Raw genomic sequence first — 15,730 nt, 5'->3', positions numbered from 1 at the left:
CTCTGTCTCTCTATTATTGGAATACACGGTGGATGCGGGGCCCATTGCTCAGTGCTGCCCTTTAAAATGAAGGCTCTCATGCAAGACACGCCCTGCCCCCAATATGCACTTGCTCAATTTTCTACTCTTCTTAGGGGGAGCCCCAATCCAATGGCTACGGATGTCGTAGGTACCAGCTGTTCCTGCTCAGACCAGCTTCCCTCTTGCTGATACTTTCCAAGGGCACTGCCCAATGAACCTCCTGCATGCCCACACCCATCTCTGAGTCTGCTTCCCAGGAAGCCAGTCTGAGAGAAAGCATTTTTAAGAGTCTATTGTCATTTTAGAGAATGCCTGAGGCAAGATGTTAAACCTCTGCTTGGAAATCTTGCTGTGTATTTCGTTATTATATGTGAAGCCTGAATTAGTTGGAACCTTCTTTTATAGAAAAGCCGCAAATATGTATGCCAGCACCCCATTTCTACAAGCCTGAGCTCAATCACCACTCAAAGACTTAATAAAAAGGTCACCTTTCCCCTTTACCGGTAGGGTTGGAACTCATAGGCAAAAATCAGTTTCACCTCTCAGAAGGAATACAATTCTAAGAAGATAATAAACTCCCCCCTCAAAAGCCTCCATGCTTTCCAATTTAATAATCATTGATTTATAGCAAAGTAACCAAAACTGATAGCCTCAAAAGCAGTTGGCCCCAGAATTTTTTTAAGTATATTTTAAAAGTCTTAATTCTTCTTCAATGATTCCATCAATAGGTTTTGAATAACCAGATATCAGATTCAACTTACGTTTTCCAGGGTTAAACCTGCTGGTTTTGAAGTTGTCTTTTTACGATATTTCTTCCGGATGCAGTAGACGCTGATGAGGGCGACGATCAGCATCAGCACAAACACGGCGACAGTGGAAGAAATAGTGATGATGATGGTGTCTCGAGTGGAGCCTCTCTTTTCACACCGCTCTCCCAAGTACCACCAGTCTTCCCCTGACGGACACCTACGCATTCCAAACACGGCTCAGTTAGGCGCCAGTGTTTAAATCTGAACATACTCACCATTCAAGGGTCAGCGATGCTGTGGGTCAGCACTGGGTGCAGTGGTATCTGATCAGTTCACCCACTCGGGACCAGAGGGGGATGGGTAGACCAGCACTAGGAGGCCAGGAGCGTCAATGGAAAGGAAAGATGGAAAGACTCCTGATCTGGGGCTCAAAACAGCAGCCCCCAGGCGGGAAAGAAAGATAGCCTAGGTATTAGGGAAAATTTGGTTCTCAAGGTCCTAGTCCCTCCACCTCCCAGCTATACACCTTGGCCAAGCTTTTCTCAAAACTTAAGTCCCCGCCTCTAGAAAATGGGGACTGTTAACACTTAACCACATCACACTATTGCGAGGACTTCAGACAATTAGAAATACAATATGCTATTTTCTCACAAATATTTTTATTGTTCATGTGGCTCTCCAAAGTCCCAAATGAAGAGCAAAAAATAAACACCCTATGAATGGTTTCGAGATGAGAATTTACTAATTTCACTGGTGCGGAGTATCAGTATTTAAGCCCACACTGTGGGAATGATAACTTTTCAAACAAAAGAACGGGGAGATCTCGTCCACGTGACCCCTTACCTGCACTCAGCTTTGCCACCTCGGACAGCGCAGACACCGTCGTTCTCACATTTGAAGTTTGCACAAGGATCGGCGATGCTGGAGGTCCAGGCTGGCTGCGTTGGTGCAGAGCTGACCTGGGTGCGGTCGTCGGAGGTCGGGGCTGGCTGCGTTGGTGTAGAGTTAAGGTAGGAAATGTCTAAGGGCGGCAGGGGAAGAGCATGGGTGGAAATCAGGTTTTGCTTTAACTAGGATTTGATCTTGAAACTTCAAAACAGATACTCATAGGCAGTGAAATAATCAACGGCTGGGCTGAAGCCTAGATGCAGGGGAAAGCTGGGCCAGCCTGAGGGGCTGCCACTGAACTCTAAGGGGCCCAAGGCCTCGCTACTTCGAACCTGAAAGCAAAAGGCCTTTCAAAGTGAGAGGGAACAAGCATGTGTTTGGGATCAGCAGGATAACAACTGGGGAAGCATCCATTCACGCAGAAGCCCAAATAAGGTTCTGGTTAGGAGACAAAAGCCAGCGGTATTTATGAGAACCGGGAAGGGAAAAATTCTACCAATAGAGGGAAGGCTTTCATATGGTGTGGATAACATAACATAGTGGTGTTTCTTGTAAAGCAAGTTTTTAATTCTCAGTCTGGTCATCATAATGTCTGCTTTCTTGTTATCTTTGCAAACCGTTCTTTGGACACAAGGTTGCTTTAGGCCCAGGCCAAAGGGCTCTTTTGCCCGGTTTTAACATTCCCAAGGTTTGAGACAGGAGACACACAAGGCAATTTCTCGGACATGGCAGCTCCAACTCCATTTGAAAGTGGCCCCGTCTGTTGTTTTTATACACAACCAACTCCCAAGGGTCAGACAAGGACCCCAAAGAGCAGATCACAAGGCAGGTGTGGGGCCTCCCCGAAGTCACCAGTCTCTGGCTTTGTGCAGCAATTGCTGGATATTTGGTGAAAGACACCAGGTCTCCTGACAGCCAGGGTTCTGTTTTCTGTTGCTTCTTATCGAAATACGGTCAAATATAACTGATGAACAGAGGACCTTTTTCAAGGGAGAAAACCTTTCATGTAGCCCCTTCTTTCTCAACAAAAGTTTTCCTGAGTAATTTTTTCTAACTGGCACTAAAATCAAAATTTCATGAGTTTTAATTGCACCACTTTCATTACAAACAATATTCTGATTTACTGAGAGGAGAGTGGATCTTTCACAGTAAGTGAGTTAAAATCCTACCACATACATCTTGGAAACCACCAGTATTCTTGAAAAATTGTTTTTTTTTTTGGCTGTCCTAGCTAAGAAAGATGTGCATGTGTGTGTTTGGAAAAGACAATCCATTTTAAGGTTAACTTCATGTGTTGGTGTGTTATTTTTATTTCTGGAATCCTAGACTATCATTCTGGGGTACCATGGCTATACTTTAACTTATTTCTCAAGCGATTTCCAGCCTAAAATTTTTTCACTATTACTCCATGTAGTGGTAATTAAATTCTTTACCCTGGAACCCTCACTGTTTTGATTTAAATTATTTTCATATTGTTCATGATTCACACACAAAAAAATTCCACCCGGACCCATTTCCTCCCACATCTCCATTTAATATACCAAAAAACGGAACCCGGAAGAACACAGTAAATAAATCAATGGCTACCACAAGAACAAAAATAATTGATATAAAACTATTTTTATTGACCTACCTTCCACAGTCAGGAGAATATAAACATCATCTCCTTTTATAAAATCTCTGCTTTTCAGCCTCTCTTGGGTTATAAAGGCACTGGTTCCGTAGCCCCCGCCTCTTCTAAACTGAGTTCCATTAGGGAAAAAAGCCACTGCTCCCACTTTGGAAGGTCTGTCCCAAAAATAGTCTCCATTAACTGAAAAAGCAATTTATATTAACGGATTATGCCGAGTGGCATCATAGTTTTGGGGGGAAGGAAAGGACAGGCGATGTGAAACACAATTAGATACAGCTCGAAATAACTCAGCAACGCTGATGCCCTGAGAGGCAGTCCCTGGAGAGCGCCTGGCGCGTGTTCATTGACACTGTCCTGAAGGAAGCGAGATTGCCCGGCAGGGAAGCCCACATTCTGGAATAGGGGCTGAGGGGGCACCAAAAGCTGCCCAGGTGGGGCATCACGTCTCTACTGACTGACCACTATGGGAACCTCCCGGCCCGTGAGAACCATTCCTTAGTGATCTTCTGAGTTACAGACAGGCCTTTTATTGGAGTTAAATCAATATGTTACCGAGAGAGCTTTTAATATTAACATAGAGCAATTTATCTTGTTAACTGAACTATGTACCTCACAGAGCAAAGTCTTTCAGGAGTAGAAAGCAGAGAAGCACTCCTTCTGGAAAAGATGATGACCACCCCCGCCCCGACCGGCCATCTTCATTGTAAGGCCAGAGGAAATGTATTTTTTTAAGTAAAGAAATTCTGAATATCTAGGCCCTACAATCCTTTTGTTGAATATTATTTCTTACCTATCAAATTAAGAGTTTTTTCTATGCCACTTGGGTTCATTATTTTTGTATACAGAATTCAGATTTGGTGATAATATTCACCTTGCTACAATTCTGTTGGTCCTTTCGTTGGGTTCCCAGATAGCAAAGGGTTATTAGAATTAGAAATGTGATTATCGCTTTTCAGGTTCTGCTCCTTTTTTTAAAAAGGGAGATGAGGAATGATGTCACCATTGACAAATGCTCTAGAATTCTTCAATAAAAAGTTATAACCTCCTTCCAACCCTTCCCAACACTCCAGAGAATCTGCTCATCTTCCTTCTGATCAAAAACTATCCCCCATTACAAGAGGTGACTTGGTTCTGACAATTCCAGTGGCAAGATCAGCATAGCACAGGTTAGAAGTCAACAGCTGAGAGCTTCTCCATACCAGGCCTTTCCACAACTTCCACACTTGATCTGCAGTGATTCTTATAACAGATTTTTGTGGTCATTATTACAGCCCCACTTTTATTGCTGAGACACCGGGACTCCAGGAGATTATTTGCTCAAGGTCTATTTTCTTAGCTAATGAAAAGCAAACCTTGAATTTTAATCCAAGCATGTCAGACTCTACAACCAATGGTTCTGCCAACTTTGGATCTAATGAATAACCAAGATTTAAAATTTATTGTAAGTCTGCTGGATCAAAGGAAAAAAATTCAGGTTTAAAAAGATAAAAACAAAACCTACATGCCTGGCACAGCACTCGGAAGTCAGGTATGGTCATCAGTTCCCAAGACTACAGTCAAGATCTCTTTATGTGTTAGCATTCCTACTGACATTCTTGATAGTCTGCAAATGCTGAAACCCTTCCCCTAAGTAGCTTCTGTTCCTAAGATTTGGGCTCGAAATTCCCTAGGCACCTGATTGTGTAATTTCCCATTCTCAAATCATCTGTCCCTCCAAGAGCAATGACCATGCATTAGAAAATAAAGAAATGAGTCACGAACCGGTGGTCATAAATGGGTCTGTAGTTATACTCCGCTGGTTGGACATTTGTTGTCGAATGTCAGGATTTTGATCTAGCAGTGTCATCGTGGCTTGTTGCCAAGGACATGGCCACTGTAATTGATCATCATTGGCTCCAGATATCAAGTGGAAATATATTGCCACATTATCGGAATGGCTTAGATTCAAGAAAATCTGAAAGGCATAACCTTTAGGAGAATAAAAAGGAGGACTATATAGAGTTCCATTTGGGCTGCCAATGAACTGTGTGAAATTCCTTATATGCCAGATTTGATGAGGGCACCGAGTTTCTGAAAGATTGATGTCATCAATTGATAGGCCACCCGATGAGGCATCAGCACCTTTGACCCCTTCAAACACCACTCTGAATTTGTTGGTTACTTTCAGTGTTACGTAGTAAAGTTCCCAGCTCCCAATGGGTATATCTGCAAAACAAACATTATTATTTCACAGAAGACAACGGACAATGCTTCATATGCAAATCAACATTAGAGTTCTAACCTTCTTGGACAAATGTTTATCCCAGAGCTACTGATTCCTACAGGTCTGAGTTATGGCTTTCTCACTTCTCCAGCCCAGCTCCATTTACTTTAAGATATTTCAGTGGGGTCACACTCCTCTGTGAAATATTTGGATGTTTACCTAGCTGTTTCTCAGACAGGCCATCCTTTCCCAGAGATAGATGAGCCAACAACAGCATCTAACTCATGAGTACCCCATACCCTACTTAGGGGACACCTGTCATTCCATTTTAGTTCTGTGTTAATTAAATGGTCAAGCAAGCCCAATATACTACATCTGTACCCATGATTCCTGTGATACTCAACCAAAGACTCCTTTAATATATTTATATTCTGATCGGAACACTTCCTTCACATGCCAAATTTTCAACCAACTTTTTGGCAGTATTAAACAGGAATCCACCAAACCCTAGAAAGCCTACATCCTACAATTTACTCCTTAAGTCATTCCCAGTTGACTCAACATCATAAATATTTATCTAATATTTAGTACCACCTCCCTTCTCCCCAGGCTGCGTTTCCCTCTCCACTATTTCCCCCACCTCTAGTTAGCAGCATAGCTATTCCATCCTATCTTATTTTCCTGTATCATACACCCACATAAGAAATAGTACATTTGCCCTGGCTGGTGTAGCTTTGTAGATTGAGTGTGGGCCTGCAAATCAAATGAGTGCGGTTCAATTCCCAGTCAGGGCACATGCCTGAGTTGCTGGCCAGTTCCCAGCAGGGGATGCATGAGAGGCCACCATACGCTGATATTTCTCTCCTTCCCTTCCCCTCTAAAGATAAATAAATAAAAATATTTTTAAATTTTTTTAAAGAAATAGTACATTTAATTTTTTTCAGAAGCCCTGGAGAGAGAACAGCTCAATTTATGTGCAACTCATAATTAAAACAATAACTTAAAATTTAAATATCTTGGCACTTAATGTAAAACACAACTGCCTGAAAATAACTTAGAAATATCCAAATTACAGAAAATGCCCTTGCCCATGGATGGATCCCAGATTGAACGGGAACCTTCCCTGAGAGCTCCCACTGTAGTATTATCAGTACTGTCAGTTTAAATTCTAGACTCCTGAACAAGCTCCTTAAGTACCTTCTGCACTATTGTCTATCAGTGATATGCCAACTATGATGAGGGCACTGCATTATTGTACTATTATTACTATAGATGGTAACACCAAAGATTACCAATAGAAAAGAATATCTATATGAAATATATCATATATAGTATATTGTATCATATATGGTATAATTACGTATAAGGTATACATGTATAGTACATGGTATGTGTGTATATTTATGTATGTGTACATATAAAATGAGATTTTAAAAGCCCACTGTTGGTATTCACAAGGGAAAATACTGTTTTCAGAGTGTTTCTCATGGTTAAATGGTGGTGGGGGAGGGAAATGGCATGACAAACAGCATACTGTGGTTAGGTCCTATAGTAGGTTTTACTCAATTAATTCAAACCAAGAGGTCAATACATGGAGCAGACAGTAATACAGTTGCCAGCCCACAGTACCTCCTCCTCAGAAAACCTTAACCATCCACTTTAATAGGTGATGGATAGGACCCTCCTCTCTGACCATGACTGCCATCGGGGTGGGCGCCCAGTCGTGTTCCTCTCTCTCCCCTCAGGAATTGCTCCAGAAGTTCCTTTTAACTTGAGTCATAAAAATCAGAACCCTTCACCAGGACTTATCTTTAAGCTGAACTTAGAAGGAAAGTTCCCTTTCCAGTCTCATGGCACATTTGTGAAGATGTGGTGGCCAATCTAAGCTGGGAAGTAAAACAGCTAAAGCCCATCTGAGATAGCAGGAGAGGTCCCCATTCCCGTTAGGGGACAGATCCAGTCCTTCCTGGGCTCTTCTCCACAATTTCATTACATGGATCCCAAGAACTTGCCAAGAACTGACCTCCTCCGTGTCAGAGACTGATTACAGTTTCTTAGGGAAGCGCCTCATCTTAGGGCAGCGATTTTCAACCTTTTTCATCTCATAGCACACGTAAAATAATTACTAAAATTCTGAGGCACACCAGTTGAAAATCCCTGTATTAGTGCACACAGAGGACGCTCATTATGGCTCCTTCCCACAGCATAAAACAAGGAGGATTAAGTTCTACGTTGAAAAGTAATGAGTCCACAGCCCCCACTCTATTGTAAGTAGTTGCGGCACATAGAGTTAAGATTGCCTCACTCCGAACCCAAGCAATAAGGATGTCGATACTGTACCTTTTATTTCTTCCACCAGGGTTAGAGTACCATTCTCATCGCCTGCAGAATACTCCCTGATGTGAATGTTCAGTTGGTCGTTTTCACTTCCACTGTTATATACATAAAATTGCAAGCACTGAAATCCTCTTTTAGGATACAGCTTTCTACTTTCCAGCACTGCTGTGGCCCCCACATTTATGGAGCTGCTGTTGAAATGCATGAAGAAACCAGAACCTGTTACCAGGATAAAAGCAGAATTGAGAGAAAACAGATACTGGATATAGGAATGCATGTCTTGTGGGCACCATAGTTCCACTGTTGTCCACGGTATGCAGGGCACCGTGCGGGACATTTAAAATATAGCTCTGGGAGCAGACAGTTATGGAAGAGACAACACCAAACCCCACCTTTTCCTTACTGCAGTCATTCACTTTCAAAAACGGAAAAAAATGTCACCTACTGGATCTAGTGCCTGCCTCTCTCTCTCCCTCTCCCCTCCCTCCCTTTCTTCCCCACTGCTCTGGTCTATGTAAGACCACCATCCAAATCTGCATTTAAAAAGAAAAAATATTTTTATTAAAATATATTTGACATCTACCATTATGTAAATTTGAAGTGTACCGCATGTTAATTTGATACAATATATAAAATACTGTAATACGATTGCCATTGTCGTGATAACCAGCACCTCTTCCACGTTACATAAAATTTATTTCTTTTTACTGGTTGGAATAAGTAAGTTCTAGTCTTTCATAAGCAAATTTGATTACTATAATACAATATTGTTACTCGTATTTACTATGCTGTTTGTTAGATCTCTAGGGCTTATTTAATACTCATGGCAAGTTTGTACCCTTAGGAAACATCGGCCTGCCCCCCACCGACGGTCACACCAGATATGATGAGGAAAACACGTTATAAAACATGTCTACACCCCCCGCCCACCTGCCCTAAAAAGGAAAAGCACCTCTTCGCTCTCAGGGGCCCCGTGCCCTGCCTAGACCATCCGAGCCGTCAAGCAATGGCTCTGGGTTCTGAAGTCTAGTTTTACATATTTGCCCTCAGAAATGAGCAACAAAATGAAAATTTGGTGCTTGTAGCCAAAAAATGCATATATAATTTAAAATAAAATTACAATGAAAAAAGTACTTATCTGAATAAAATTAAATTATACTTTCTACCTTCATTTTAAGTATTTTTGTAGTAGGAGCAGGTACTCCCAACCAGCTGAAATTCTGAAGCTGACTAATCCACAGCCTAGTGCTGTTCCCTAGAAAGTCTCTCATATTCTGCAAGCTTCCAGAAAACAACCCCACTGCCCTGGAAATGAGAGTCTCTCAGGAGAAACAGTTTCCTCCTGCTGTGGGTGCATGAGTGATGAGGTAGGGCTTCACAGAGTCCATCTCTGACTGAGAAAGAAAAGCTCAGAGAATAAAAGCAAAGAAATTAACCATGTCCTTACAGGCACAGAACCCATTCCTTGGTAGCAACCTACTGGGTTATCGTGAATAATTCTGATAGCAGTTAGAGATAAAATGCCAGTCTTTCTTAGCAAAGAAAAAAGCTGGAACCCCACCACATGTACGTAAAATCGAGAAGCATCTCTCTCCGGTTACCTGTGCACTGGCCCAAGTTGGAGTGATCGTTGTCTGGCCCCCCGGGAACCTGTGAGACCCGCTGCCAGTCAGCATCATCGCCTGAGCTTTGAATCATACCACACACATTTTCCAGTTCAAAATCGCATGAGTCCATGAAGCTCAAGGAAGAGGCTGCAAAAGCAAAACACAATTATTGACGCTCTTGCGACATGATAATGTACGTACTAAAAGTTGAGTTTATGACAGAAACACTGGGAATGCCAAGATGGCGTGAAAGAGTGACATCTCAAGGATTCTGGGTGGTGCGAGCTTAAAGACCTCTTGGTATCTGCAGAACCAAGACACAGATCAACTCTGCAGATCTGAATAAATTGCCTGCCTCACATCTTTTTATTAAATCGTCTAATTATAGAAACCTGAGTCTACACTCCTCTAGGTTTTCAGATTATTAAAACAACACCCAGATTACTTAATCCCATTTGTATTATGACTGGCCACCTCATTTGGGCTGAAAAGAGTTTTGAATATCGAGCTGATCCATATTTGAATTAGTGACAGTTTCAAAAACCAGCCTGTGGCATGTTCCTTCAAGACCCAACTTATTTTTACATCTGACTATGTGAGAAGAAAAATGCTGCTTCCAAATTGTAGATTTGGATTTGGGTGCTATTTTTTTTAATCTAGCTTTTATTATTTCAGAAAACTCAGCAATGATCAGAAAAATGGTGCAGAGCATCATTTTTTCCCTACATAGTGGAGAGAAACAGAAGGCATTTGGAAGAACCCATCACATACAGCAGTTATACAAGCGATTCAGCTTTAAGAGATCATAGTCGCTGAAATCCATTCGTTGGCCAATCACATCCATGAAGTCTGAGATTCTTGTTACAATGGTGGGTTCTGTTCCATTTCTGAATGCATTTTTACTGTAGTGCATGACCGAAGTGTAATCATAGGGAACGTTCAGCGTGTCTGAGACTTGATCATCGTAGGTGTTGAAATTGTGCTCTCTGCCTACATAATAAAGTACGAAAAACTTAATTACTTGATGTTCAAAAAATCCAACTTATTTTACTTAGAATGCTATTAACTTAGACGTGGAGACTAATAAACATATTGCAACCCTTGCTACAACTGACCTACCGTATTTCCAGTGTGTTCCATACATTCCTGCCTTAGAATATAATATTCAAGCTTAGAATTGTGATATTAATGATCGTGCTGAACATATCTAAATTTTAATTACAGCCCAGAGTTAGACATTACCATTGGGCCCAAGGTTCTAAAAACTGCATATGGAAAGGAGGATTCTAAAAGGTGTTATTGAGACAGGGTCTATAGATGATATATCACAGAATCATACACCTGAAGCCTATATAATTTTATTAGCCAATGTCACCCCAATAAATACAATTTAAAAGGAAAATAAATAAGAATTAAAATAAAGAAATGGTCAGGGTCAGTGGCAGGCGATGATGGGAGGGTGTGGGCATCCACAGCAGATGGGGGTGAAGGGAAGAGGACTTTGGGAGGGTGGAGCGATGAGACCTGGGGATTAGAATGTCTTGTCATGAGAAAGGATTGACATAGTCAGGGGTTTGGTGCTTACTGGAATATACGTAGTTGTATTTTAAATGAATATATTTGGGGAAGATGCCAGGCTGCTGAACACCATACCAACGGGCAATGGATTGCAGCTTGAAATCAAATGATTTTGTGGACACAGTGAGGTAGACCTGATTTCCAACGCACACAAATGTGTTGTCAAGTCTAGGCAGAAGTTTCCACCAAAAATAACACTTTGGGAATCCTAAAGAATTAGCTATGGAGGAAAGCTAAACATTTCTCCTGCTCCAGAAATTGTTTAGCCTGCTGCCATGCCTTACCCCAGCTGACAGCAATACACTATGGGAAGGCGGGACTACAGGGCCAGAGCCGCTATGTTAAGGTTACAAGGTCAGGGGCCTCCGCACAGAGCAGTCCTCACGGTGCCCACGTGATAGCAGTGCAGCTCCCTCCACCGAACCTTACGGAGGCAGTGCAGATGGAGAACTAACGGTTACTGTGGCAAACATGAGCTCTGGTCGGACCTTTCTCTGTTGGAACGCAAAGTCACTAAAAGTTGAGGCTGTCCAATGACTGCAGTGTTTCCCAATAGGGATGCCACAGAAATATATCCAAATGCTCCACCAAATGAAAACATGGGGAGACCATAATTAGGACACTTTGGGAAATGCTCCTCTCTTAGAGATTTACGACTCATGTTAATCTAAGAGACTCTCAAGTGCACAGAGGTGTTAGTTTAATTTCTTTTAACCTGGTATTTCACAAACTAATGTGACCACAGATTCCTTTTGACAAAACATCCATGAGCGTATTGAGGGACAGCGCTCCATAAAACGTGCTTTAGGGAACGCTGGTTTGTAAGATCACAGTCAGCTCAAACGTACTAGGGTTCTGGGATCTTGTCCTCCACCAACCTTCACCTGCTTCAACCCATACTGAGTTAGAGCTACATGATGTAAAACATCAAAACATCAAAAACAGAGTTTTCCTATTGTTAACAGTTGGTACAGATGGCAGGAGAGGGCACCATGCTTAGACATTTGGTCTTTGGCTAACTGAAAATGTAAGAAAACAAGAGGAATATACCTGACTGAATTCTGTCCCACATTATGGTGACATAGTCGTCCCTGTCGGAACGAGACTGCTCATGCCAGAACCCCAGTGCATGGAGGAACTCGTGCTGAACTGTGGCTATTCTGTCACAGTTTTCCCCGATGGACAGCTGTTGTCTTCCAACACGCGTATTTCCTACTGAAGACCAGCAGCTTATGGGAGAAAGGGGAGAGGATGTTACAATGATGCAGGTTGGGGTCTCAGGGCAAGTTCCCCAATGCCTGCCTAACTCACTTGGTTACCCACCTGGATCCTTCACACAACACAGTTCATTTCTCTCATAACCCTGAGGAGGTATGAGAAATCTCCCAGACCAGATGACCTTGGGAGAACTTCCCCTGACACCAAATATAATATAAAAGCAAGTCACACCAGAGTCTGCCTCATCCTGATTTTTCCTGGAAATTTCTAAGTCTTTCAGAAAGTTCTTGCCATACTGATGACCATTTGTAAGTGTTTTGTAGGCATAGCAACCAACAGTTATTGCTAAGCTCCAAGCAAATAACACTCATCTTCCTAACTCAAGTAGTAAGAGTCATTAGGTTAAAATAAATTTAAACACACTCATGCACACACACTTGTATTTTACTTGAAGGGTGACATAAGGTGTATCTGAAGTCTACAAAGCTGTAGATTGGATGGCAGGGAGTCCCACCCTCCCTATCTTAAAAAATGTGTCGTCTACTTGCATGTATGAAAATAGTATTCTATGTCTAGAGAAAGTAGATCCAGCTGTCTTTTACTCTCCAACAAACAGGGAAGGAAGCCTCCACTCTCTCTCAAGGTCAGGGCCTAGGGAAATTTCCATGAGATAATGCCCTGGCCACAACAGCTCACCTTAGCACCCTTAGAAGACAAACTTTTCAACTTACCCACTGCCCTTGAACACTGATATATAGTTAGTTTCTCCGGCCCAGGGCTTGAAGTCAATGCATGTCTTTAGGCGATAGCGTTCAAACGCATTGAGGATAACTCCCTTGGCATTAATTTCTAAAGGAAGAACACAAACAAAAATATTTATCTCATCAACAATGTAATGAAACAATGTTGAATGAAACTATATGTAATTCGAGGATTATATGTTATCATATGCAAATATTTTATTATTCTCCAAATCCCTTTCACCCATATTTCTATCTCTGGAGCCATTAGAAATGCATTATCCCAAAGAAGCATATACATTAGATCACAAGCAACTATACGAACAATCACTGACATCTGCTTTATCTGAGAAGCTGCAACGTGTGTTTAAAGTCTCACAGTAAAGATTTTAACGTGAGGATCTTGAGATGGGAGGGTCCATGAATATGTTGAAATAGTATGGAAAGTATATCTCTACATATCTACATCTATAAAGTGCATTTTGGAGGGAGAGTGTTCATAAGATTCACAAGTGAGGTTAGGGCCCCAAACAGAATTAAGAACCATAGCTTTGGAGTTGAGAATTATGCTAAGAGGTTGGATTGACCTGGAACTCGAAGAAGGCAGAGGTATGAAAGCAACAAAGATGGGCAGGAAAAGCAGCTCAGAGGGAAGAGGCTGTATTAGATGCAGGTGGAGAGATGGGGACAGAGGGAATGGGGTCAGGGACTGCCGAAGTGGCGGGTGGCAGTGCAGGGCGTGGGAGGCAGCCTTACAGAGTAGAAGGTGCTTGGGCTTTGGAGCCGGACACATGAAAGTTATCCACGTTTTCCTCATTACTTATGTTTTATGTGTAACCCTTGCCAATTTAATTTGCCTTTGGCGCTGTGATGCTATCATTACCTAAGTGGGGAATTAAAATCAGTTTGCACGGACATTGTGGAGATAAGAATAGAAAGTAGAAATGAAGTTCCAAGCATGCGATAGAATGAACCTGTATCAAATATTCATTTTTGTTCTTCCCTTTACGTAACTTTATTTTTTAAGATTTTATTTATTCATTTTTAGAAAGAGGGGAAAAGAGGGAGAAAGAGGAGAGAAACATCAAACATCAACATCAGAGAGAAATATCAGTCGGTTGCCTGCCATTTGCACCCTGATAAAGGACCAAACTTGCAACCCAAGCATGTGCCCCGATGGGGAATTGAACCAGAGAACTTCCACTTTCCTGGATAACACCCAACCAACTGAGCCACACCGCTCAGGGCCCCTTTACATACCTTAACACAGACATTTAAAAATGATTACAGTAATGCACTCCACAACAACATTTTGGTCAATGACAGACCACACACAGGATAGTGGCACCGTAAGATTGGAATGGAGCTGAAACATGGCTGTCACTCAGAGCCATCCCACCCTGACGTCACGGCCCGACACACTGCTCATGTGTTTGTTGTGATGCTGGTGCAAACCTACTGCAACACCAGTCATGTAAAAGTACAGCACAAACAAGCGTGCACAGTCTACAATACTTGATAGTGATGATAATCGACTGTTACTGGCTTATGTATTTACTATACAATGCTTTCTATTGTTACTGTAGAGTGAGTAGTTTCTACTTACAAAAAAAACTGTGTGCCATGTTACACAAGCAGCAGCCTCACATACCTCATGTTTGCATTATCTCTTGTGCTTGGTATAATCTCGTTGTTTCCTACAGTAACACGCCATACAGGGGTGCAGCCTCGGAGCACTAGACTATACCCTATACCTTGGGTATACTATCTGGCTCTGTGTAAGTGCACTTTATGGTGTTTGCGCAACCAGTAAATTGCCTAATAGTGCATTTCTCAGAGTATATCTCTGTGGTTAGGTAACTCATGATTGTACTCAGAACACCTCACCCCAGTGAAGGTCAGCACAGGCCTTACTCAGATAAGGCCCTAAAATTCATGAATCCACCAGAGGCACTCAGAATTCAACCTTTTACACTACCACACAAATAATAGAAGTTTATTATAAACTAGTTTATAAACCAAAAAAAGTAAACTGAAGTCTTATCACCCAGAAACAAGCAATCACCCTCATCATGCTGTTCGCTTATGAATACATACCTATACAACACACATATATTTTTATTAAAAATAAAGTCACAGTCTACGTAATATTTTATAAACTATTTTTCACTAAATAAATCATTAAAATCATCATTATTACTTTTACCATTTTAATGACTACATTATATGGCTTTAACATAGGTAAATAACTTCCTATTGTCAAATAGTTAAATTGTTTCCAAATTTTCTGTACCATAAATATCACATTTGGATTACTATCTCAAACCAAACATTTCCTTAATATAAGGGGTGATGATACTGACGACCACATGACTATTTTAGAACAAAATGGAAAGGAGCACGCTGATCTAGGCCTCTTATCAAAGCTTAATGAGGACATCTTCTACGCTGCATTGAATTGTTTGAGAATCAAGGAAACAGATATGAAAGTGTTACGGAAGGTAGAGCACTGTGCCCTGGCTGCTGTGGCTCAGTGGACTGAGCGCAAAACTGCAAACCAAAGGGTCACTGGTTGGATTCCCAGTCAGGGCACATTCCTGGGTTGTGGGCCAGGTCCCCAGTAGGGGGTGTGGGAGAGGCAACAACACATCGATGCTTCTCTCCCTCTCTTTCTTTCTCCCTTCCCCTCTCTAAAAAGAAATTAATTAAATTAAAAATTTTTTAAAGGTATAGCTCTCAGCCATAATAAAGTCTTT

The 15,730-nt window shown here is 41.7% G+C and overlaps 1 protein-coding gene across 1 annotated transcript in view; it reads right to left on the bottom strand.

The window, feature by feature from the left end:
* Window positions 1-773: 773 nt before the first annotated feature.
* MEP1B (meprin A subunit beta) overlaps window positions 774-15,730 on the bottom strand; it is a 28,122-nt gene continuing 13,165 nt past the window's right edge. The window contains exons 6-14 of the mRNA XM_037153780.2: window positions 12,966-13,083; window positions 12,067-12,245; window positions 10,210-10,428; window positions 9,433-9,585; window positions 7,835-8,050; window positions 5,053-5,496; window positions 3,292-3,471; window positions 1,614-1,791; window positions 774-987 (exon numbers count right to left, since the gene is read on the bottom strand). Of these exons, the coding sequence (XP_037009675.2) occupies window positions 774-987; window positions 1,614-1,791; window positions 3,292-3,471; window positions 5,053-5,496; window positions 7,835-8,050; window positions 9,433-9,585; window positions 10,210-10,428; window positions 12,067-12,245; window positions 12,966-13,083 (1,901 nt within the window). The remainder of the gene's footprint in view (window positions 988-1,613; window positions 1,792-3,291; window positions 3,472-5,052; window positions 5,497-7,834; window positions 8,051-9,432; window positions 9,586-10,209; window positions 10,429-12,066; window positions 12,246-12,965; window positions 13,084-15,730) is intronic.

This window comes from Artibeus jamaicensis, unplaced genomic scaffold (genome assembly GCF_021234435.1).
Source record: "Artibeus jamaicensis isolate MK-2021 breed Jamaican fruit bat unplaced genomic scaffold, CSHL_Jam_final contig_354, whole genome shotgun sequence".
Classification (NCBI taxonomy): Eukaryota; Metazoa; Chordata; class Mammalia; order Chiroptera; family Phyllostomidae; genus Artibeus; species Artibeus jamaicensis.
This window is presented reverse-complemented; position numbering and strand designations above follow the sequence as displayed.